The sequence below is a fragment of the Python bivittatus genome, unplaced genomic scaffold (assembly GCF_059951505.1).
Source record: "Python bivittatus isolate LINGU-HERP-01145 unplaced genomic scaffold, Pbiv_v1 ctg000850_np1212, whole genome shotgun sequence".
Lineage (NCBI taxonomy): Eukaryota > Metazoa > Chordata > Lepidosauria > Squamata > Pythonidae > Python > Python bivittatus.
This window is the reverse complement of record NW_028277112.1, coordinates 7,926,091-7,952,557: the sequence shown is the minus strand read 5'-3', so window position 1 is coordinate 7,952,557 and position 26,467 is coordinate 7,926,091. Positions and strand designations below refer to the sequence as shown.

Here is a 26,467-nt window from a genome sequence, read left to right as displayed (position 1 = left end):
AGTTCCTTGAAGCACTTTTAGTTGTTGTCTAACCATGGGGTGGGAACAACAACCACCCAAGATACTGGTTAGATATAGATTTTAGAGTATTGTTGGCTTCTAAGTTCATAGGTTTCAAGCCCATTGATTCTCAGGGGCTCTTTTTCATCTGCTGTATCAATATCTTTCATCTGTGGATAATAAGCAGGAGATGCTTTGCATTCATAATGTCTGTCAATGGATTTCAAGTGTATCAACATGTGAAGAGCGTAGGCTAAAACAAGAAGCAATATCAGAGACATCACTAGACCCATTAGAATGGCTGGTGGGAAGAGGGAAGCACAGTCTTTTGCATAAGCAAACTGTCCGTCTTCAATGTTGAATCCTTGAATCTGTGAAGAGAATCAAATGGTATGAATTAAGACAACCCGCCATTTCTATCCAAGGGCATTTTATTCTTTGATCACCACAGTTGATCAAGATTCTTTTCCCCGATATCAGTTGTTGAAAGTCAGGTTTAGCTCAGGTTTTTAATCAGGCTCTATTTTTGCAGAGATTGTGGTGTGTCATCAAGGAAATTGAAAATGAACTAATTTGTCAGGATAGAAAACTGGTACATAGATACATGTGTGAGGTTGCAGAAATTAAGCCTTGCCCAACTTTCCAGATGAGTTGGGGAACAGTTCCCAGGATTCTCCAAAGCTGTATTACCAACACATCTGAAGGGAATTTGACTAAATAAGGCTGATCAAGACACTACCAAAAATTGTAATTCCAGTTTCAAATGAGTCTCAATAGCCCATTAATGCTTAGCTTCAATACAGAGACAACCTTTCTGTGCAATGCACATAAAAACTGGCTGAGCTTCAATCACACTGTCATGGCTGCCATCTTGACTTTTCTGACCACACCCTGCAGACACCCTGCTCTGGAGTGAGTAGTTAGGCTTGCTTTCTCCTTGACAGGCATTGTTTCTTCTCTTGGCAAATTTCAGCAACTGACTGAAGTGTCACCTTGACACAAATTGAACCATCCCCAAACCACATAAACCAAATCAGTGAAATGAAAGCTAAAACTAGATATCCTGGTAAGTGCCTTTGCCATCTTATCACAACATCTAGTTAGGAAAAGGGTGTGTGTTTTGATGTCAATGTCCACTACAGTAAGAAAAATGTAACTACTACATGGTATTGCCAGAAGTTTCAGAAGCAAACGCATTTATAACCCTGGGTACTGTAAAGTAAAATCCATTTCTAAGAATACTTAGGCCAGAGTAAATACAACTTACTTTAAATGAAATGCTTTTATATTATAATTCAAACTTCATTATGTCCTAGATCATCTCATGTTCTTTCCCCCAATTTACATTTAGGAGGCGGGCTATCATTCTTTTGTGAAGTTTTCAGAAGGCTATTGATGCTTTTATCAATCTGTTTGCCTTATATATGAAATCTCAAAAGTTCACCCTGCAGAGGTACATATAAATCTTGAAAGAGTACAATAGTTAGGCTCCTAACAGTGTAACAGCTAATACGTAATGACTGGAGACCTTGATTGCACACAGTGAGAATGTCTTCTAAATAATTCTTAGATTTCCATTGCACATCCTGTAATAAGAACTGGGGGACTGTCTTTTTCTTATTTAAAGCTTACTTCTTTACTTACACCTGAAATCCCATAATCTACCTTTAAAGGTTCTTTAAGCTGCCTTACTGCACAGATCTATCCTTACAATATTACTATATTACTATAGTATTCGCTTTAAGTCCTTGGTTGGTTTTCCCACACATTACCTGAAAGTCAATAAAAGTAACTTCCCAGTACTTGGCTGCATCATTTGCAGAGCTGGGTGTCAGCAGTGCATCATATCTCTGCAAGTTGCTGACATGTTCACAGTGATAGGAGTAGATTGCTGGTGCATGTATTCGTGTTGCATTGAATGTTGCTTGTACAGACTGATTGTAAATAAGCTGGATTCTGTGTAAGGTAAACCAATTTTGAATTGAGAGCTTATAGTAACTATTTGTCAGAATGAATCTGCAAAGGGAAATCAGAAAAATAATGGCAATAAATCTCAACACCTTTTATTTATATATATTAATAAATACCATGGAGACTTATCAATTTCATATTATTATTGCATGGGATCTCCTAGTTGATCCAGAAAGTACCCCTTTCCACTCTTAATTTCCCCTATTAAACACTAAAAATAGTCCCCTCTAAACTGCCAGAAAATCAGGATAATAGAAAAGAAGGAAGAAGATGGCTGTTGCTGTTTGCAAATATTCCTTTTCAACCTTATCATAAATCCATTTCTAGATAAACAATTCAAAAGTCCTGAGAATTTTCTGTGCCTGGTACTTTAAATAAGAAAACAGAACCACCAAAAATCATAAAAGGACATTAAGTTCATTAAAACATTAAGACAATAGAAATAAGATTAAATAAAAAGAATAGTGCAGGATAAAGAAGTATTTGCTCCTATTGAGCTGGGTCTCTAGCAATGTACCAGGTGACATGCTAATTACATCTGCAATTAATCTCTTAAACATTGATCATATTCACCTGTGTCTATGGATATTGCCATCCAACGTTAAGCACTGTTAAGTCCTGATCATTTCAACTGGGGAATAGATATTCTTCCATTGGAATGAATGGGTCTTTTAATTCTGACAGATTCTTGCCTCTGTTGTATTGTAAAAGTGGTCTGCGTTTATTGCAACAGTGGCATATGGTTACATTTTAATATTATCATAATGGAGATAGGCTAATATAACAGTTTTAATATAATAATGCTGAGGAGATTAATATTTGAAAACATACCTGATAACAAATCCTTTCAAATTGTCAATGTCACCAAAATTAAGTGAAAGCCTAGATTGAAAAGAACAATTAGATCAAGAACTATTCAGAGAGGGAAAAGAAACAAGAGGAGAAAATGTAGGTAAATTTAAATTCATCAAAGTTATCTAAGATGGCTGCATGGGGCCATCACAACACACAAATAAAATGAGCAGAGCTTGCAGGTAATGACACAACATACACCCTTGGTACCCCTTGCAGACACCTGTGGTCCAAACCATAAGCTGGTGCAGAAAATGTATGTGATGTGTCCCCATAATGTGCCAGAGTGGCACCTCTCTTGTACACTGCTCCTATAGCATAATAAATGCTGGAAGAAAGGGATGTTTGTTTATGGACTCACAGTTTATGGATACTTAGGAGTGTCAAGATAACATTGGTGAGGGTATCTAGTAATAGCCATATTCCATTCATAGTAAAACTGCATTACAACTACATTTCATGAATAGTTACGGTTACAGTTACATTTCATGAACAGACAACCATCAGGCTTAGAATAAACTGGATTTGTCACAGCTAGACACAGGATATTATGACACCTTGAAGATTTTCAAATTGATTTTAGCATAGGTTTCCATGAATATATCTTGCCACATTATTCTAGGCCTTAGCTTTCATACATCACAGAACCTTTTCCTACTTTTCAATCTATTCCACAATCTATTTCTCTCTTTCTTTGGTTGTCTGCAAGTTACAACACAGACAACCTGGCATGTTTACCTTTCTGGCAGACACAGGATGGCAAGCGTTCATTCTATCAACTATATTGTTCCAGCAAGTAGAATACTTGGGAACATTCCAAGTCATTAAAATAGCTCAGTGCTAGACATTTCACTGCCACAAGAACACTGCATTGTTGATTTTTAAAACATTTGTTTGAATTTTATTCCAGACCTAGGAAATCTCTACAGTAGGATACAATCTTACATTGCATTTTCTTCACTGCAGTTTGAATCAGCAACATCCACTGATGCATGAGCCCCAAATGTTTTGTCTGTTAAGTCCAGCTGAGTATGGTTCTGAAACTTAATCACAATCCTTCTGGCCCAGAATAGAATACAGGGACTTCCATTAATGGTGACATTCAGTGGACCGTAGTGGCTGTGGATCACAGATTCTTTCTCCAAATTCTCTTTAGTGCTTACATTGTAATTTCCAATCTGCATGCAACCAAGTAAGAAATAACAGTGAGTGTCCTTCTTTTAACATACTACTAATGCTTAACCTTGAAATTACTAGACACCAGTTAGAGCAACATAAAGTAGAACTCTATAAGTGACTTGTGGTCAAGGCTAGTCCAAAATATAGTGTTGCCTGAGATGGAGCCCATCCAAACATAATCAGAATCAGAATCAGAATACTGCATAAAAATCTGTCCTCGATTCTGGCTATAATAATAAGAAAGTAAACAACTAACAGTATGTCACTTCAGGGTGGCTGTTATACTTCTGTCTAACAGGAAGACAAGCCCTGCTTGTAAAACACCGCAGGAAGTTATAATTTCTGTTCATCCTCGATGCATAAGTACAAAGCAGAGATTCTAAAAATATGGACAGCTTTTGTGACAAATGTCCAATCACAGTTGAGACAACGCTCATTCAACAGTTTTAAAAAATACATTTTCTAATCATTTAAATTAGTTCAGCTAGGATGAAATGATGCAAATTTTATTAGTGAAACTGTACAATAAATGTGCTAAATATAAATATAATTATCTCCAGGTGAACTAATAGTTGTGTTCATAATAAATTGTGAAGTCTCAATTTATATCCATTTGGACACAATAAGACATATTGATTTATGTTAACAATAACTAGCTAGAAAGGTTTATACAGCCTCTTCTCTGCAGGACCTTTATTACACATCAGCTAATTCAGACACCGAATTTGTGCTACTGAGACTCAAGTTTATTTCTCACAAAGACCTTGCAACTTCTCATAGCTGACTAAAACAATTCTAAGTGATCTTAATACAGAGAATGGTCATATTTGAAGACAACGTGATTTATCTATTTATTTAATCTAATTTTGAGGCCACCCAACTCCTTCATGACTCTGGGTGGCTTACAATTAAAAAAGAAAAGCAATACATAGAAAAAGAGGTTGTAGTTGGTCAAAAGGATGAAACACTTGGCAATAATCCAAACATGACTAAAGGGAGCTCTACAACCATCTTATCTCAAGACCTGGAGAAGATGGGTGAATATGGAGAATAACTCTTACAAAGGTGTTCCAAAACAGGTAACTACGGTTATTTTATTATGTTAAGGGAGTGAGAAAAATCATGTATATTTCTCAAAATCTAAACAAAATTACATGTTTGTTCATGTAGGTACCAATTTGAAAAATGAGATTCTGGAGATTTCAGGAGATAACAGAAATATAAAAGAAAAATCCCATCTCAAGAGGCTCAGACATGAAAGAGATGAAGGAAAACACAAATGTGGTCTGTCAATCAAACCTAAATTTGTCAATCTAGAAAATTGGCAGTGACCATCAAAGTCCAGGAAAATCAGATCTGAAGTACCAATCGGGAGCCATAAAATTCTACTCTCTCAAGTGGGGTTTAAAAAGAGGGTGGGGAAACTCCGTTTTTTTGTTGTACCTTCCTTCTCATAGTGAAAAATTATCTGAGCTGTTATAAATTTGTTTGCTTTTCCTTATTTTGTTATACTGTGTCCTATTTCTATCTGTTTTTGTTCTACATATATTTTCCTGAGTGCAGGAACTGAAATAAGGCTCCTTGAATTAACTATTTCATTCTCCTTTTAATTCTCCTTTCTCCCTTTGTCTTTCACTCCCATTAATTCCATACTTTTGATATACATATTAAAAGGTTTGAATTTCTTTCTGACTCATTCTGAAAGGACTTAAATTTTAGCACAGCCTATTTGGCTAAGCTACTGAGAAAAGTCAGAGGATGTGCCACATTATTGTTGTTTCTGTTGAAGACTTTGGGTGGTTTTGTTCCACACAGATTAAACCAGTGCAGGAAGAGGATTTCTCTTGAATAAATTGGATTGTGGTAGCATACTGAGCAAAAATGTGGGAGGTTTTAAAAGGAAAGTTGTGGGTGGAGGATCTAGGAACCCCACCGCCTTTAAGTGCCAGGGAGCCCTGTGCACGCTTGTGCCAGCAGACAACACATGCCATTGCAACATAGCAGAAAATAACACAGAGGCAAAGATTGAATGTGGGGGAATATAGTAGCTGATAAGAGAAACAAAAAATTGTAATAGACTTCTACAGTGCTTTCTGTGAAAAGTTGTGAATTACTGATGTTCAGAATAGCACATTTGCAAGGATGACAAAATATATACCAAATGTTCCTAAGTACCAATGAATGTGCCATCCAGAGTTTCTCGCAGAAAACCATCAAGTGAGTATGCCTCAGTTATGCTTTCAACATCGAAATTTGAGTCTATGTCTTGATATGTGGCACTACTTCTGCAGTCAGTGGAGTTTGTACCAGGGTAAAAATTGTCCTGGATAGACAAATCTTGCAAGGTACTGACCAACTCATACTATGAATTTATCTGGGTATCATCAAATATTTTTTAAAAAATGGTACATGTACGAAATGATACAGATTTACAACCCAGGTACAATATATAATACTGAAAATAATTCCGTCAAGTGTCATAGATACACTACAGGACTCAGAAGGAAAGTATTGTCATGGAAGAACTTACAATCCAGTTTCCTGGTGCCTCCATACCTGTGTAATTGCTACTTGTTGTAAATTAACTTTTGGCTTCACATTGCCATCATACCGTCGACCTACAAAAGAAAGAGCATACAGTACATTCCAATTAAAACTAATTCTAACAACAGGCAGTTTTAATAGCTTTTTCTTTTTTTAATGTTTGAGATCCTTTTTATGGAAGAAGAGACTGATGGCACCAAGTTTTAAAAAGGGAAGTGAGGTGCATTTTTTGTATCGGGGCAAGCAGCTTATCAACCAGATGTAGTTTAACTCAGCTTCCTCGGCCAATGAGGTGAATAATTTGGGCCAAACTTTTTAAAGAGTATTTGTTAAAAAGATAAGTTCATCTTTATGTCACTCATAGACCTTTAGAAAACAGAGGGGTACGGTCTTCAACTGCCTTTCATTACATTACAAACTGAGTTCTTAGTACTCAGGGATCTTCTCTAGGAACCTGGTAAATCAGTTGTACTGTGGACTAATGTTTATAAACACAAATGCATCCTCCCTCCTCTTCTGCCTTTTCTACTACTTTCCACTACTTCAAGGATGTAGCCCTTTGGTTATCTATCTTCTGTTTCAGGCATCCCAGCCAAGGAATTGAGAAAGGGAATTTGTATCCTGCAGTCAGTTAGGGGAGAGCAGGAGGAAGGGTCTCTGATGTCACAGTGGCCACACCTGTTACTGTTCATCTTTTACTCCCTTAAATACTAGCTAAATGCAACCAGTGCAGCAGAAGAAGTGTACAAAGCAGACTCATTCCATTAAATCTACCAGTGGTTCCACTTCTTTGAACTGTTTTCAGTTGGTCATTATAAGAACTATTGCTTAATTTAAGAACTGATATGGCTTCTCTGCTCATCCATTTTTCCATTTTATTTAGATTCATCCCTGAACACACACAGTATCATCTTTGTTATTAATCTCACCTAAGCCACTGCAGGAATCTTTCTGGCTGAACAGAAAGGTTCAAAATGTTTGAACGAATTAAACCATGTGTTGGTAACCTGCGGACACCTGCAACTCCCCTGTAAATGTTTTGGACCTGTTTTGTTTCTGTTTTTTTTTTTCCCCCCAGGAAGGGACAGTTTGGGGGAGACAATTAAGGCCTTACCATTTCTTTGGAGTAGATCTTGATCAGAGAATACAAACAAACTGCAAAAAAGCAGATACAAAAATAGTATATGAGCAATTTTTTTTTACATTTCTGGACCTTACTTAAACTGAAGAAGGATAGTATTTAGTACTTTCAAACTGCAATATAATCTGAGAAATAACGTATTTATTTAAAAGTTTAGACGTTCTTTTAGGGAAAGCATTCCCCGTACTGAATTCAGAACTGGAGCTTCATGTGATATAACTATTATATAACTAGTAAATGAACAGGTTTGTTAAGTGGGTTCATTTAATTTATTTGATATTTATCCACTTTGATAAATACTCAGGTAAGTACTGGCAAAATTTTAAAAACAAAACCAGGAAATAAACATTAAATACATACTTTAAAATTAAGATTAAATACGCTTTAAAATCATTTAACAAATGCTGTTAAAGATTTCCTAAACGACAAGCAAGTGGGGGCCAAACGCAACTTGTGAGCAAATGCATTTCAGGGTCAGCATGCTAAAATGGTGGGCTTCTGACAGTGGAGATACATGAAGCTCACTGACAGGGCTGTTAATATAGATTTCTGCTAGGGAAGAGTCCGGTAGATACCTGAGAGACCAGTTATTGCATTTAAAGAAAATTTAAGGCTGTTGCAAAATTCTTCCCCAATTCACACCTGGGGACAAGGGAAGTCAAATGAAAAGAGAAAATTTCACCATATTTTATGTTTCAAGGATGGGGTAGCAAAAATACATACAGTGGGTCTGGGAACAGCTCAGCCTGCTGCAGCACAGTAAGTACTGATGGCTTTTTCCAGTTCTACCAACTTCCTGACCTAGAAAGCTGAGTGATGCAATATAAAGCTCCCTATTCCCACTTTCTTGTCCATGGCGAATGAGAAAATTGGCTGGGTTCTTATGATACATTGCATCACAAGCTATCCAACCACTTTCTAGGCAAACTTGTGAGAACCCACTCTAGGTGGGGTTCAATTCGCCATGTAAACCCAGAAAATTGGGTTAAATAAGCTGGTAGGTCTCTTATGCAAAAGCAAGCTTACGTAGTTAGCAAGAGCTCAAGCTGTGTAATGGACAGCTGGTGGATGCTATATTCCCAGCTAGAAAAGCAGCCTAGGTCAAGGGAGGCAGCCATTTTGGGCTAATGGCTGAATGTCTTTTTGACTGTTGTGCCAGTTATGGCACTCAACGTTAAATCTGCTGCATGCTAATCTTTTTAGTCAGTATTTAGTATTTAATTGGCTTGTCAATTAAAGGTCACATTAGAATGCTGAAGAAAAGCCTCACGCAAGCTTTCTAGGAAATGCATATTATACCACCCAGAGTCCACTGGAGTTGGGTGGCCAATACATTTAAATAAATAATAATAAAAAATAAATAATTAAATGGATAAAAGGTTTGCATTTTACTAGAGTATCTCAAAGCATACCATAGTTATCACTGAGGGTTTGAAACCTTTGCCATTTTAGAAGATCATTGTACTTCCCTTGCCCACACATTGTTTTTGCTAGTCACCAACTATTTGTTAGTTCCAAGTTAACTTAGACAGGAATCCAGGAGTTGGTAGGTCATCCTGGTCATCTTGAAATTCCCGTTGCTATTTTTCGAATCAGTCCATTACATGGAATAGCAATTCTGGTCACATACGTAGGACTGTAGGTTTTTACCTTCATGAAACTTAAAGCTTGTAAATTTATTTTTAATTAGTAAACATTCATGTTTTAGATAGTTAATGCACAGCAGACAAGACAACTGAAAACCCACAAAGTACACCAGAGTTAAAACTAGTATGGTTAACTAGGTTGGCTGGAGCTGTCAAAGATAGACATATCCATAGCATCTGACTGAGTGAGCTACTGGAGAAGCTGCTCCACAGCTGAGGTTAACATTAAAGTCCCTCATGGGCTTTCTGGAACTATGCAGAGTTTTACACCACATCTTAAAGCTTATCTCACATGACACCTAGATGGTGTGAAAATACAAAACTCTCACAAATTATGTGAAAACATACATTTATATGTCCCACCAGGGATATGCTGCACCCTTAAACAACTGTTACAAAATCACTAGTTTCAGTTTTGATGCTTCCCAGACAACCATCAGAAAATGAAACCAAGCTTCATGCCAAACTAACAACATTCTTCTCTCAGCAGGAAAATGCATACGAAGTGCTAAATATGCCTCCAAATGAAATGTTCTTAACTCTGCTAGAAGTGTAATGGCGAGAGTAATTTCCAAGCCTTTGAAAAGCTTACACACACAGACAATCAGCACACTTTCTGCTCTTGGAAAGCAGATAGTAGATGAGTCACAAAGAAACCTTAGTTTGCTCATTGAAGCATTCAAATCAGATGGGTGCATGATTAACACATTCAGCATTGAAGCAGGGACTATGGCCACATTGAAAAGTTCCTCCTAATATTATACATGCAAATAACACCTCCCCCATCCTTCCCCAGCATCTACACAAATAGCATTAATGCCTACCAGGATTTCATGTGTCCAGGTTTACACATGAAAGCCCTCTCCCACAACATAGACTGATATTTACAATATTATGGATGGAGCACTTCAATGTGTCTATGCTCCCCATTCATACATAAACCACCAAACACATCTTCATTGGATCTAGGAACATTTAATGTATTTACATGCTTGTATGGTTTTTAGAAGAGCTTGTATTCAGTATCCAAGTATATTTGGCAGAAATGTTTAATCAAGCATCAAATCCCTGTAGTTCAAGACATTTGCTGGATCATTTTATACTGCAGAAACCAGTCAGACATAATATTTCCCTCTGTCCTATATCTGCTGCATTTTGGTCCATAGAGCAAAGGATTAAAATATAGAGAAGATATCCGGAGTTTCACAGAACTTTCTCAAAAAATGAAAAACAGACACAGGAGCCTTCAGGAACAATGGACTTGGGAAAGGGGTGCCTCATCTCTTCTCTAGTAGCTGGAGGAAGGGGGAGCAGTTCTTTCAGATCTTCCAGACAGTTTTCTCACATCAGTGCAAAAACTACAAGTCCCCAGATATTTTTCCCTTTACAGAGAAAAACAGATTGGGAAGAGGCAATTTGGAAGAAAAATCATTGGCAAGGCAAAGATTAAGTATTTCTTCCCCACCAGCACCCTACCTATGTGGATGGTTCCAGTCTCCAGAATCAATATCCCACAACATGGAAACACCATAACATAGAGAGTTCAAGGTATCAGTTGCCATTCAACAAAGACCACATAATGACACCCATCTATCCACCGTGCAACCTTGTTGCCAAGAATGATTAGTGAATACAGAGAATTAAAAAGCCCTTCAGTAATGCCATGCCAGTGGCTTTGGCATGATAAGGGCATATGCTTTTACTATAAAGAAGCAATGTACGTACATCCATTTAATTTATAGAACTGCCTTTTCTTTCTGAATAGGTTCAGGATTCTGGCAGGAACCACACCGATCTTTTTTAAACTGAAGTGTCAAAGTATAATTATATTTATGTACACATTTCTCATCTCTTCCCACTTTTTTATTATACAGAAAAACATTTGAAGCCCCAAAGCCCATAAATCCATCTAATGCAATGGAACATCTGATGGAACAAACATAGAGGGCCCCAACTGCCTGTTGTGACAAAGAATGATTTGTGTTTTAAAGCACATTTGCCAACTTAGGTGCCAGTAAATGAAGAAGAGGGACAAGAGTTTGCTACTGAAACTTGTTGGGAAGGAAATGCTAAGGTAAAAAAGGAAAAGCTCTCTATGGCTTGAAGGCATTCATTTTATAAATGGGCTGTCTAGAATATTTCTTCATTAATTAAAATGTTGGGTACCACTTAGCCCATGCTAAATGGTTCACAACAGTAAGAACTTTAAGCTGAACCACCAAAATATATACTACATGAAATAGTATCCAAAAAGCACAAAAGCAGCAAGAAAAGATATTTAAAATATTTAAAACAGAAAAGGATAAAACAGCAAGGGGGATAACAAACTGAAGGCCTCTGAACTTCCAGAAGGTTGTAAGTGAGGAAGTGAAGTTCCAGAATGTTGGTGCGGCTGCCAAAATATTCTCCAGTCCTTTGCTTTCCCCTTCAAATCAGAATTGTGGCACAGTCCTAAAGCCCAGGTCTGCGTAATCACTAGAAAATGGCAATCTTGAACTGAGGCAATACAGATTAAATTAACTATGTGACCTTCATTATATCAGTTTGGTTTACAGGATAAAAAGAGGTGAAAGATGTAATAACCAATTACAGTATATCTTGTTGGGAGTAGTGACACCATGAAATGTGATATTTCGTATCTGATCAAATAGTTTTCTGATATTTACAGAGCATTTCAATCCCAAGTCCAAACTATGTTTTAAATGCTTTTAAGGTGTTTCAAATTCTATCTTTTACAAAGATAATATCATATAGACAGGCACATACAATAAATCTTTACATAAAAGTAAAATCTTTTTCAAGTTAAACTCAGCTCCTAAAGATTTCATGGACATTTTCATGTAATTTTTGTGGGAAAATATGAAAATGATTTCCATTGCCTTTTTCTGGAATGTTTATTCAATATCCCAACCCAGCATACAGCCCCCAGATGTTCAAGTGGTTTCCCATCGACATACCAGCCTGGTCCATTGTTTTGAACTTTATTTTTTAGACTATATAAAAATGAGTGTGTATGTTCCCTTATAGCCATTTTTAAGGAAAATAACAATTTCATGTTGTAAGATTAAGCAGTGTTTACTAGAATTGTACAGTTATATATTAGCCCCAATGCTTTTTAAAAATGTTATCTAGATCATACAGCAATGTATGACATCATCTTCTCATTTTTGTGAAAAATAATAAAACCTACCTCCCTGACAGAGAAAAAGATAACTAGTAATTTTACAGTCAAAAAATAAAACCTAGATACATTGTAGTCATTAAAATAAAATAAACATGACAAAAGAAAAAAACAGAAAAAACATCAATAACTATAGATAACAATTTTCACTTAATTTTATCCTTAAGCTTATTAAATCTAGATCATACGTATTACATCATCTTCTCATTTTTAGACTGACTTTAAAAAAAAAAAAGTAACAAACTCATATCCTGGATCCATTCCTTAAAATCAGAAGAGTACGTTTCTTTTAAATTATGAAAAGTCATCCTCTTTGCTGTGCCCTCAATAAAGACAAAGCTCTTGATGGGAATGACAAATTCCATGTTTTAGGAATTTGGTTCATCATCACACTGAGCTCCTTATGTACAGGTAGTCCTTAGCTTATGTCCACAATTGGGACCAAAATTAACATTGCTAAGCAATGCGGTTGTAAAGCGAGATGTCACGTGACCACATCGCTTAGCGACCACAATCCCAGCAGCCGCGCTTGCCATCATTAACCAAGAATCATGGATCGTTAAGCGAGTACCCACTCCAATCCAAGCCATTCCAGGCTTGGTCCCTCCCAGCCCTGAGCCTCAGTAAGGTAAGGAACTGTCTCCAACTCCCCCCACTTGCCTATCTTCCCCCCAATCTTTGCCCTTCTGGCAGTCCTGCACCTTGCCTTGTGGAACAGCAAGCAGCCCCAGAACCGCATGGTTCTGGGGCAGCTTGCCACACTCCAGGAAGCCACAGCTGCCCCAGCCCAGTCCCAGCTACAATTGCCCTCAGCACCCTGCACTCCATCGCCCCAGCTGACCTTCACCATCTTCTTGCTCCTGCTGCTGATGAGGTGTGCCTGGCCTGGCTCTGGGCCAGGCCAGGCTGGGCTTCAGCTGTTTGGGGGGGGGGGGAAGCCAAGGCTTTTGGCTTTTCCTTTTTTTGCAGCATGAAGCAAAAGCCCCTGAGCTGCATGGTGCCAAAATGCCCCTTGCAAAAAACTCCTGGGCAGGCCTGGCTTTTGCTTCAAGCTGAGAAAAAAGAAAAAGCCAAAAGCCCAGCTCCACCCAGGAGCACAGCGCAAAGGGACATTTTGATGCACCACACTCCAAGAGCTTTTTGCAAAGGGCTTTTTGGCCCACCATGGCTCTGGGGCTCCTTTTGGCTTTTTTTTTTTTTCACAGCCAAAGCCCGGCCTGACCCGGCCTGGCAGCCAAGTTAGGCATCCTCGTCAGCAGCAGGAGCAAGAAGACGGCAAAGGTCAGCAGAGTGCAGGGGGGCAGGGGGGCAAAAGAGCATAGATAAGGGGAGATAGGTGGTGGGGAGAGTTGAAGTGCCCCTGCAGTTGTACTATATGTGTGGGCGGGCTGCCAAGCACCTGAATTTTGATCACGTGACTGCAGGGACACTGCAACGGCCATAACTTTGGGCACTGGTCGTAAGTCATTTTTTTCAGCACGTTTGTAACTTTGAACGGTTGCTGAACGAATGGTCATAAGTTGAGGACCACCTGTATAATATTTCTTCCCAAAATTGACTACTGACTTATGACTACTATATGACTACTTATGACTACTATATGACTACTGACATAAGTAGTCATTTGAAACGCAAACAAGGGTTTGGCTGCACAAGTGCAAATCATATGAATAGCACTTCCAACATATCTAAGGACTACCAGGTTAGAGAAGGCTGGATTAGGCTAAAATCTTTTGTCAGCCTTCTTTTTATTTTTTATCACCAAAAGTATAGCTGCAGTGGGGGTCAGGCACAGATCTGTATCCTCTCCAATTCTGTTGTCTACCAGAAATGAACTTGCATGTCTTCTTCTCTCCATGCCACCTCTTACCATGTCCTTTGTATATGTGTTTTATATGTACAGTATCTACATGTATGAAAAAGGTGATGGGGAATGCAGAGTCATGTTAAGTCTTAATACATTTTAAACTCAGGAATCAATTGAGATCAAGGGGATCCCTTTATGTGTATATGTGTGTGCAAAAGAGAGAAAGAAAAATGTAATGTTTAAATAATATTAAACATAATATTAATTGTATTTGTCCCCACCTATTTTACATTTTTTAAATATCCCCCCCCCCCAAATATGCAGTTCAAAGGCTAGTGCAGCCTTCAGACCAATGACAGTTGTGTATCTCCATTCTACATGTAGTCCTCAAGTTATGAGCCAACTGGGACTGGAATTTCCGTTGCTAAGTAATGAGGCTGAAAAGTGCAACGTCATATGACCACATCATTTAGCAACAGCAATCCCTGCAAGCCCCATTGTTGTTAAGCGAGGATCAAGGGTCGTTAAGCGAGCACTGCCTCGCAACTTCCTGCTGGCTTCCAACAACCAAAATCAGGGGGGAAGCCGGCAGGAAGTTGCAAGTCCCAGGCAGCTCGCAAGCAGGCTGGCAGGCAGGCAAGTGGCTGCTGCTGGGTGGGAGAGGGAGCAACGGAGTGTGCAGTGATTGTGGAGGCATGGTGCAAGCATGGCGGGGCTTGGAGTGGCTGCTGGCAGGCAGGGGAGGGTGCACATGGGTGCGTGAGTGATGGAGAGGCATGGTGTGAGTGCAACAAGGATTGGGGAGGGTGCGCAAGGGTGTGCAGGTGGCAAGGGAGGTGTAGCGTGAGTGTAGCAGGGCTTGGGGTGGCTGCTGCTGGGTGGGGGAGGGTGCGCAAGTGGCTGGGGAGGTGAAGCACCTGCTCAGCGAGGCTCAGGGAGGGTGTGTGAGGGTGTGTGGGTGGCCTGCAAGGCTCAGTGGGAGTGCAGTGGGGCTGGGAAGGGCGCGCAGGTTGGGGAGACTTACCCAAGCAACTTGCAACCTTCCCATATCATAAGTGCATGCCCAGATCACAATCACGTGACCTCAAAGGTGCTGGGACAGCCAGAATTTCAAGGATCAGTTGTATGTAACTATCACTCTTTCCGCACCTTCAAAACTTCAAATGGTTGCTGAACGAGTGGTTGTTAACTGAGGACTACCTGTACAGGGTTTCTATCTCCCCTGCCCTTGTCCCTTTCATTGCAAATTCTGAATAATGCTCATTAAAGATTTTTGCCTTAATAGGAAAAATCAGTCTAAACATTTCACAGAATTCATCATCCATAAATAGCCAAGATTCATATGTTATGAACTTCAAGAAAAAAAAAACTAAATGTAAACATTAACCCTACTTGATTTATCATATTTCTTTATCTGTGTATGAGATGTGCATAATTCCTACCCTAATTCTCTCAACAGCCAAACTGAAATTTGCTTAGTTCTATGAACAGCTTTGGGACGGCTATGCTCTGGGCAATACCTAATTAAATAAGATTATATGTATAAAAGATTGTAAATGCTTAGTTACTAAATGAGTGTCTATTAATAAGATAAGAACATCTAGACTGGTTGTTTGGAAGGAAGCTTAGATAAAAGGTTAGGGCCTGAAAAGTATGTGTGTGTGCACGTGTGCATGTGTACACACACACACACACACACACACATCCCATTATCCAATTTTTGGTATAAACAGCATCAAAGAAAGTGTAATAAAGGAGAAAAAGATAGCAAGTCAGAGAAATTAAATGCAGAAAACAATTGCAAGAAAGCAAGTGTAGTTTACAGATACACCATTTATAATATATTTCCATATTTTTCTATTCTTGCTCCACCATGCCCGTACACTTCTTCCTACATGACCTTTTCTTCTCACCAATTCTTTTTGAGGATTTCATCAAATCCTCCCAACTATGACTTTCTTGGTCTTTTCCTTCCTCTCAAGCTATTTTATTCTGTCTTTCAAATACTTATTTTGTAATTCAGTTCCCATTCATTCTGTCTATTTTACTAAACTACCTAAACATACTTCTTTCATACTGGTCACTCACTTTTGCACTTTCTGCATGCATTCATCACCCATTCATTCTTGATCCTACCTCTTCTTGTTTTACCACACCTACTTCTTAAGTGTACCGTTTCCATTGCATTCAACTTACTTTTGTGTTCTCACAACATGCCCAACTCTCTTCCACGCAACAGAATGGGCAGAAGCACCGGGGAGATGGTTGGCGTATAAGTTAAGAAAGGAGAAAGAAAAGAAAATGATTACGAAACTTCAAGAGGGTGATACTGTAATAAGAGACAATGGACTATACAGTACATACATTTTTTCATCAGTACTACTCTAATTTATATAAAAGACAGGACCTCTCTCTGGAAAAAATAGATGACTACCTAAAAAAACAGAATTTGCCAAAACTTACAAAGACAGATTATGAATGGACCTATAATAATAATGGAAGTATCTGAAGCTATTAAAAAGATTAAACCAAGTAAAGCACCAGGACCAGATGGGCTTCCGGGATCATGCTACAAAAATTTTGAGGATGAAATTTTACAACCGCTCCAATCTATGATGAACTCTATATTGATGGAAGGTGGGATGCCAGAGTCTTGGAAAGATGCTAATATGGCGTTATTACCTAAAGAAGGACAAGATTTGAATCTAACTAAAAATTATAGACCAATATAATTATTGAATAATGATTATAAGTTGTTCACGATGATCTTAGCAGATAGATTGAAAGTTATATTACAAGAATTTATTCACGAAGATCAATGTGGATTTTAACTTAAAAGACAATGAAAAGATAATGTTAGAACAGTGTTGGACATTATAGAATATTTGGAACAGCACAATGAAAAATAAGCTGCATTAATTTTTTGGGATGCAGAGAAAGCTTTTGACAATTGGCCTTTTATGTTTAAAGTTTTGGAAGATATGAATTTTGGAAAGAACTTTACAGAAGGAGTGAAATCGATTTATACATCACAGAAAGTGCAAATTATTGTGAATGGAGACTTAACCAAATCATGTGAGATATAAAAGGGAAGAAGACAAGTTCGTCCATTGTCTCCCCTGTTGTTTATTTTAGTTTTGGAAGTTTTGAATAGAGATATAAGGAGAGATGACAAGATAAGGGGCATAAAAATTAAGAAAGAGACATATAAGTTGAGAGCCTTTGCTGATGATTTGGTGTTGGTGCTGGAGGATCCCTTGAAGAGGATCAAAGCTTTAATGAAAAAATTGAAAGAATTTGGAATTTTGGCTGGTTTTAAAATTAATAAACAAAAGACTAAAATGTTAGTGAAAAATATGAGGATACAAGAACAAGAATTGATGAATAAAATGGGTTTTAATATTAAAAAAAAGGTTAAAAGTTTAGGGGTAAATTTGACAAATAGTAATTGTTGTTTCAAAATAATTATGTTAGGACGTGGAATGAAATTTTAAAAAAAATATGTTAAGATGGGAAAAACTACAATTGTCATTGTTGAAAAGAATTTCTGTAATTAAGATGAATGTTTTACCCTGAAGGTTATTTTTGTTTCAAATAATACCTGTTGGGACAACTGATGTTCCATTTAAACAATGGCATAAAGACATATCTAAATTTGTGTGGCAAGGCGAAAAACTGTGAATTAAGTACAAAGTTTTACAAGATGCTAAAGAAAGAGGAGGTTAGGTCTCCCAGATTTGAAGTTGTGTTTTGTAGCTTGTTGTTTGGTTTGGATGAAAGAGTGGGTGACTTTGGGAAATAGGAGGTTTTTGGAACTAGAGGAGCATGACCTAAGATTTGGGTGGCATGGCTATTTATGGTATGATAAAGTTAATGCAGATTTTAGAAATCATGTTATTAGATGTGCATAATGAAAATTTGGAACAGATACAAATCTAGGTTGTCTCCAAAGGTTCCATTATGGTTCACCACAAGAAGTTTTTTATAGAAGAGAAATGATAACTAAACATAAATGGTTAACTTATGGTGATGTATTGGAATTCTCTCAAAGAATTTAACGACAATTTAAAACAATTTAAAGGGACTTTAAATTGAAGACAATAGAAGAATTGATATCAGAAGGATACATGTGTCAATGGTTTTCCTATGTACAATTACAAGAAAGGTTTAAAATACATTAAAGGACTTATGATTTTGAATATGGTATGACTGAATTGAAGCAGAATTATGTACTAATGATGAACACGTTATCGCAAAGACGTAAAACCTTTTTTTTGAAACTAGAGACAGTAGATGAACAAATTAAGGACTGTATGATAAAATGGGCTAAAAGCTTTGGGTACAACATAGAGATGAAACAATGGGAAAATATGTGGCAGAAAGGACTGAAATTCACATTGTGGTATAATCTTAAAGAGAACTTTTATAAAATAATGTATCATTAGTACTTGTCACCAGAAAAATTATCTAAAATGTACAAAGATGCTTTGAACGTATGTTGGAAATGGGAACAAGAAGGGACATTTTATCATCTCTGGTGGACTTGTAAAAAAGCAAAAAAAAAAAAAAAATTGGTATGAGATATCAATTTTCATACAGAAGGTTTTAAAGATTAATATTCAATCAAAACCAGAGACTTTCCTTTTGGGCTTGATGGATAAACAGTTGGAAAAAACGTATGAAACTTTGTTGTTATATATGATAACAGCAGCAAGACTTTTATATGCACAGAGGTAGAAAGATAAGTTACTACCTACAGTGGAGGAATGGATGGTGAAGCTGATGGAGTTGGCTGAGATGGCAAAATTGACTGCTTTGATTCAAGATAAGACATTGTGTAATTTTAATGCTAACTGGAAACCTTTTTTGGACTTTTTGCGGGAAACAGAAAAAAATGAAATTATGTTCTATGGATTTGATGATTAGAAACCATATGGGTTAATAGAAATAATGGAAGTTATGTTGTAAATTTAGAGCAAGAGTTTGATGTATGTTGTCACTTATATCTGTTGCAAGGAGGGTTGGAAGTCAATTCTTTTTTTCTTTTTCTTTTGTCTCTTCTTTTCTGCACTCTTGATCTTTACTATCCCTTTTTGCTAATCTCTTTTCTCTTTTTCTTATTCTTTTTCTTAATATTATTTTCTTGTTAGTTTTTACTGTTCTTTTTTTAAAATTTAATAAAGTTATTATAAAACAAAAACAAAATGGGCAGAAGCATATTTTTATATGCTATATAATCACTTTCATTTTTTTCAACATTCCTTGTTAAGAGATCAAATGCTATCCACTATCTTTCTACATACATTTGCAAGTCTTAACATTTTTTGATCTGTTTTCCTGTCTTTAGTAAACATTCTACCTAGAATTCATTTGCTTGTTCTAGTTTTATACTATTTTTGTATAACTCGTAATTGGCCAGTCCATTTTCCCTGTCAAACACAATTACTTGGTCTTTGATATATTAATTTTCAGATCCATACTCCTCGTGCATCATACAGTCTATCTAATATTCACTGCAATTCATTCATGTTCTCAGCCAACAACAGAGAATCATCTGCATGCAGAAGTATACACATATTAATGTACCTAGCCAACACACCTCTTATGTCACTACAAACATTCCTTATACATTTATCCATACTTACAATAAACAACCAAGGAAGGAGCACAGATCCTTCTTTTATTCCCTTCTCAGTTCACTAAGAATTCAATTTATTATAATACATGTTTTACTTGCATCATATACCACTTTTAACACATTCAACAATGAACCTTCAACTTTGTATATGTGCGAAGTATTACATAGTACAAACCTATTCACCATACTATATGCTTTCTCTAAATTCTCATATAATAAACCTTCTCACATTCATATATTTCTTAATTACCTACTGAAAAGGGGTGGGGGGTGGAATCTGATCTGTACATGCCTTCCCTGGAATAAAGCCACGCTGTCCTTCACTATTTTTGCTCCTTGTCAACTCTCATACTTTTTGATGAGAATTTTGACAGACGTTTCCATAAGCCCACTTAACAAACTAGTTTTTGGTATGCACTCTTGCTTCCTTTTCCTTTGCTTATGAGAGCAATATTCTTCCAATCATCAAGCACAGATCCCCTTTCCCCCATTAACTCACAGCCACTCCATAAACAAACCACATCTATATTTTAGTATTTTTCCAGTTATACCATCTACACCTTGCAGCCTTAGCATTCTTCAGTTCTCACACTATTTATGACTTCATTTTCATGGTTTTTTTTCTTGGACATTAACATTTATATCATCTGTTTCAAATCCACTCTGTAACCTATTATGATAATTCCCACACAAATTGCTGAAGTATTATTTCCAGTATTCCACCACCACTAAAATACTATTTCCAGTATTCCACCATTTCATCCCAAATCATTTCAGCACTTTATTTTTTAATTCCATTCACTCTGTAGAACAGTGTTGTCCAAACTTGGCCACTTTAAGATGAGTGGACTTCAACTCCCAGAATTCCCCAGCCAGCCGTGGGAGTTGAAGTCCACTCATCTTAAAGTGGCCAAGTTTGGACAACACTGCTGTAGAAGGTTCCTGGTTCAGCCCTAACTAAAACAACATATGATTTCCATTAAAATCGATTGATTGATGATGTGCCATCAAGTCGTTGTCAGCTCTTAGCAACCACATAGATAGATTTTCTCCATGATTCTATTAAAATTACTTTGCATTTTCTCTGCCTCTATTTCCATTAACCATTCCTTGAAGTTTCTGACTATATTGTTCACAGCTAGCTTTTTCTTTATTTATATGCTAAATACATGTTTAAAAAATAGACTTATTTTTATTGACCTGAAGATAGCTTTTGATTTTAATTGGGTTTGTGGTAGAAAAAGTTAGGTAATACTAATCTAGATAAATTACTTTTATATCAGATTCAAAATACTTCACTAAAAGTTAAAGTAATCACAGCTGGGACTCTATATGAATCCATACCTAAAGAAATCAAGCTTGGGTATGTTCTGGCCTCTTTCTTGTTCAATATGTTAATGACATTTTGTACAGTTTTTTTCACCTATATTGGTGACAGAAAGCTTGGACTCTTGATGTGTCCAAATGATATGGTTCTTCTATGCTAAATGCAAAAGCTAGTTTGGTGTAGTGGTTAAGGTGCTGGCTTAAAAACCAGACACTCTGAGTTCTAGTCCCACCTTAGGCATGAAAGCCAGCTGGGTGACTTTGGGCCAGTCACTCTCTTTCAGCCCAACCCACCTCACAGGGTTGTTGTTGTGGGGAAAATAGGAGGCAGGGGTATTAGGTATTTTTGCTGCCTTCAGTCATTTATAAATTATTATTAATGTTGTTGTTGTTGTTTATGGGAGAGACACTTCATGGCTCCTCTGATGAGACCTATCCAGTATGGTTGGACCTCCAACCAAGCATAGCTCTCATCCTCCTAGGAGCACACAAGCCCCACAACCATGTCAAGGTAGTGCCTCACTGCAGGAATAATAATGGCAGGATAAAAATCTAAAAAAAAAAAGCTATTGGAAAGTTTGGGCACTTACTGTAGAACCAAAGACCTGGTGATAAGTAAGTCACAAGAAAACAACATCTGTTATTTTTAATGTTGGGGGAGGGGGCTAAGAATGCATTGGTTGCCAGTTTGCTTCCGGGTCCAATTCAAGGTGTTGGTCATCACCTCTAAAGCCCTTCATGGCACAGGACCAGGTTATCTGAGGAACCATCTCATCCCAGTTACTTGAGCCTGCTCCACTCGGTCCAGCAGAAGGGGCATGTTGCAGACCCCACCAGTCAAGGAATTTTGACTAGTAGGGTCTAGGCAGAGGGACTTTTCTGCTGTGGCCCCCGCCCTATGGAACAATCTGCCTCCCGAGGTCCAGTGTGCCCCCACTCTCATGGCCTTCAGGAAACGGGTGAAATCCTGGCTGTGCCAGAAGGCCTGGGGGCCAGATGGGGGCTCGCACCAGTGGAGGTGGCTTGTGGGGTGATTGACCTTGCCCCCCCATCATCTTGAATGTTTTTAGTATTTATATACAGGGTTTGTTTTTTAGATTTGATTTTTAATGGATTATTTATTTAACTATTTTTGGGGGGAATTTTTAATTGTTGATGAGGTTTCTGACTTTAACTGTGAGCCACCCAGAGTCACCCATTGGGGGGAGATGGGCGGCATACAAATTTAATAATAAATAAAAAATAAAATAAAAAAATAGGTGGCAAATTGCACAAATGCCATTGAACAGCACAAGCAGTCGGAACCCGGGAATACTGTATACTAGCTCAGACTCAGGGTAACTTTATAGAAAGGCAGCCAAATTAAAGGATAAGCAGGTTAATGGAATGGGGGAAAGCAAGTGCCCCTGAGATCAAGTTCATAAGCTCTAAATGTCTACCCAAAATATTTACCACATTACAAATACAGTACAGGGGTTCAGCATCACTAGTAACTTTTATAGCATTGAGAATTGTATTTTGGGAGAATCTAAGTGTACAACTGTTTGATTCTTGAGACTGGAAATCAGGACCTATTTAGAGACCTTTACCAACTAGTACCTTTCGTTACTGGTTAAAACAAAGAAATGCCCAAAGATTGCCTTCCTGAAATGTGCCTTTCTGTAAAGCTCATGCTTGGCATTAGCATGTGATGCTGTTGCTGCAGAAAATTAAGCTCTTTGATACTTGGGGATGGCCAAATGTGCTGTTAAAACTCAGGCCCATGATATTTCAGTGTAAAATGACATCATGCAGCTTAGGACAACAAAAAGACCACTGGTTACAAAGTGCTTTCCTAAATAAAATAAAAACATTCAGGTTTGCTCAGACTTGGAGACCACAACAGCAATAGATGTCAAAGGTAAGGAAAGGACACCAAGAATCTCTCCAGCATCCACTTTGATTTAGATTCTGAACATTGGGAAAACACAGTCAGAAGAACTTAATGTCAACAGATTTTTTTCATTAATAACAGATTTTCTGAGAAAAAAATAATACACTGAATCAGTCTGCTTGCCATTCAAATTCTACAGGATGGTGCTGTCAATCTTCATGTCAGTGATGCCTTATTACACAAAGGCAGAAGTCCCAACTAACAAGTTCCACACAGGTGCAACAACAAAACCACTACCAAGCCCCTCTACAGAGAGGAGAACTTCTTCACTGAAAACATCAGTTTCCCCAATGACTTTTGCAATAAATCAATTACCACCCCTAAGACTGATCATGCCAAACCCTAAGGATTATTAAGTGACAAGAGAGAGGAAAAACTAACTTGCATCTAATTCTGATCCTAATTACATCATGAGTGCAGAACTGGAGAAATCCTACATCCCAGAGACTTAAATATATATTCAGAAATACTTTACTTAACACTGACAGATTTTGAACACAAATGTAATGCATTAATTAGATAAGACATCACAAATCACACACATGGCTTTTTTCCCTTGCTTGCATTTATGAGCCAACAATATAACCCTAACTCTAAACTAAATGCTACAGTACGCTTTAATTCATCAGTTAGCCAAACTACAGATCACTTAATACAAGCATCTGCCCATTACCCTAAAGGCACAGCTGTGAGCCTCCCCATCTGAATCTGACCTGCATTTTAAGGGTGAAACAAAACACATCTCTCTGTGCCACTATTTTCCCTTCTATAATTGTAACTTTCTTCAACTCAAGCCCCTGGGGAAATATTTGAGATTGATTTATGTTGCACAAATGAAGTTGTGTATTGTAGCACAGAAAACAAGAATGAGATTGCATATTTTCTGGTAAACCTGAATTTCCATCATTATTCATATTATAAGCTTCATTTCATCTTTTTTAAATCTCTTTTTTCAATGTCATCAGCACTGTTTCTGGCTGTATGTTTTACACCTACGCTATTTTATTTATATCTCTATTATTAACAGTTCGGAAGCAAAGGAAACCGAACCACCATGGCAATGAGAAATGCAACAGAGATTAATGTCTCTCATAGCTTTTGAGTTTTAATTATAAAACTGTGTAAAACAGGACTGTTTATTTTCTCATCTATAATACAGTTTTATCAAGAGAACTTCTATTGATGTTAACAGCCCTGCTTTTAAGTAAATGCTAAAGCAATCTTGAATGCTAAAGCAGTTTGCCTCTCTGTGATTTGTGCAATGCCAGAAACCAAATAACTCCCTAATCGTCAACATATGACTGAGAAATCTACTAATATGGTTACTACCTTCCAAAGCACAAACATAAACCTTTCATTCAGCTGCCCCCACACTTTTTGCACACACTCATAAAATCACTGACCTCCTTTCCATTCTTCCACGTATTTGGTCCATGGATGCTGAAAATCTTATGCAGAAAAGGAGAAATAAAAATCTAAAAATTGCACTGCTTTCCATTGAGAAATAAATCAGACCCTCCAGACCCAGCACATCTGTTCATGTGTAGCAAGGAAACAAGAGCCAATATTTTCAGCAGCCAGAGACAGACAGCAGAGCCATCCAATAGGAAGCAGTGCTCAGCACCATCTGAGCTGTCATGTATTCTCTATGCAAAATAAGAGGCTGTCTTGGACATTTTCTACTGAACGTACAGTCACCTTCCTTTTGTGCTTTAAAATTCAGATCAAGGAAGGATTAGCTACAGTTGAATACTTGAGGAAGAACTATTAAGACAAGAGATATCTTTTAACAGAAGTATATTTTAATACTAGAGCTGTCTAAATTGAGGCTACATGTCAGCAGTGTTATGCTCATTCTTCTGTATGCATGGACTTGAAGTATAATTTGTTTGATCATTGGATTGTTTCTTTATCTATGTTTTCCTACTCTGGAGATTATTGGGAAGAAAATGGATCAGAAGGAGGTTTCTAAAAATGAAGGCAAACTATTGGGGATCTCCTGCACAAAACAACTGAATAGCAAGGTATTCAGAAAGGGCCAATGCATGGAGAAGGACTGGTGGCACCTGAATGGCTTCACTTTTACTTTCCATGATCCATCTGGAGTCCCTGTCTAGCAGAAGAATAAACTTTCTATGCCATCCCATTAAAACACCTCTGTCCTTTCTTGTGGTCTGAGAGCAAAATGAGATAGGACAACATACCTGAGCTTGGTAAAATCAACCATTCTCTCTCTGTGTCTCAATCAGGGCAAGTTTTGGCAGTCTAATAGTTTGCATTATTAATCAATAAATATTTGGATGAGATCCAGAAAATACTATATGAAAAATACTTTGGTACTTGTTCCAGAGCTAATGTTTCTGCCTGCCATTGTGATCATGCAAAAAAGAAATGGTTATGGAGGCCAATCAAATTTAACCTGAAAATACAATTCTTTGATAAGTCTTATAATGAAATCCCAGATGAGAAAAACAAAGAGAGATAGCAAATTAGCACCTGATGACAAACCAAGCAGAAAATACTCTTTTTAAAAAAGAAGACACAGTAAAACTCTTATTGGAGTAATTTGGTGAATTTCCAGACCTCTGTGCAAATAAACCTGCCTTATTCACAGAAATTTGAGAAGGATGTGTCCAGATGCTGTCTTTCATTTGTCATCTTCTCATCCATGTGCCTAATAAAGGAGCACTCAGACACATTTTGGCTTTGTAACACAATAAGATAAGACCTGGTGAAATCTTGATTTTCTCTGTTGTAGTTCCAACCATTTCCATAACACTGTCATTTCCCCTCTGGTGATTTATATTGCTTTTATAGAACATCTAGCCATCACTGAAGTAATATAAAGGCTGCCTTCATTGCTATTATTCTGGCACAATGATGGTTGGATGACGCTAGAATGCTTCTAAATGACTACTGGGGAAATGATCTATGTCATTGGAGCCAAGTCCAGTTGAAGGAGATTTTCTCATCACATTAGAAGTTATAATTTGACAGCAACTTTTGGAGGGCTTTATAGTCTTTGGAAGGCTCATATCATCCCAGGACCATTGGTTGTACACCTCTGGTTTAATCATTTAACCTCTGAGTTGAGGCATGCAGTTACCGTTCAGGCAAGCAGGTCCTAAGCCATTTGTTGAAGTTTGAACTGAGGCCAGAAAACACCTGGTAAGGTGTTTCAAAAGCAGAATGGTATCCTCAGAGATGCTTCGGTGACCAAAGTTGTAGAGACTTGCATGTTTACTCTAA

General features: G+C 37.6%; 1 protein-coding gene across 1 annotated transcript; it reads right to left on the bottom strand.

The window, feature by feature from the left end:
* On the bottom strand, nt 1–24,731 carry LOC103053146 (V-type proton ATPase subunit S1-like protein). Its single transcript, XM_025169429.2, has 7 exons — nt 24,622–24,731; nt 7,661–7,701; nt 6,559–6,620; nt 3,769–4,001; nt 2,803–2,853; nt 1,773–2,016; nt 1–371 (listed from the first exon to the last, which is right to left on the bottom strand). The coding sequence occupies exons 1-7, from the start codon at nt 24,714–24,716 to the stop codon at nt 69–71; spliced, it is 1,029 nt and encodes a 342-aa protein (XP_025025197.2). The 5' UTR covers nt 24,717–24,731; the 3' UTR covers nt 1–68.
* Between the last annotated feature and the right edge of the window lie 1,736 nt (nt 24,732–26,467).

Bases quoted from the DNA above. Each gene is read 5' to 3' on its own strand.
- LOC103053146 (XM_025169429.2), bottom strand. From the start codon at position 24,716: ATGGAAAGCAGTGCAATTTTTAGATTTTTATTTCTCCTTTTCTGCATA. The intron at 6,621-7,660 runs GTAAGGCCTTAA...TTTCTTTTGTAG, and splicing joins AGATCTACTCCAAAGAAATG to GTCGACGGTATGATGGCAAT. The intron at 4,002-6,558 runs GTATGGAGGCAC...GGTTGCATGCAG, and splicing joins AACAAGTAGCAATTACACAG to ATTGGAAATTACAATGTAAG.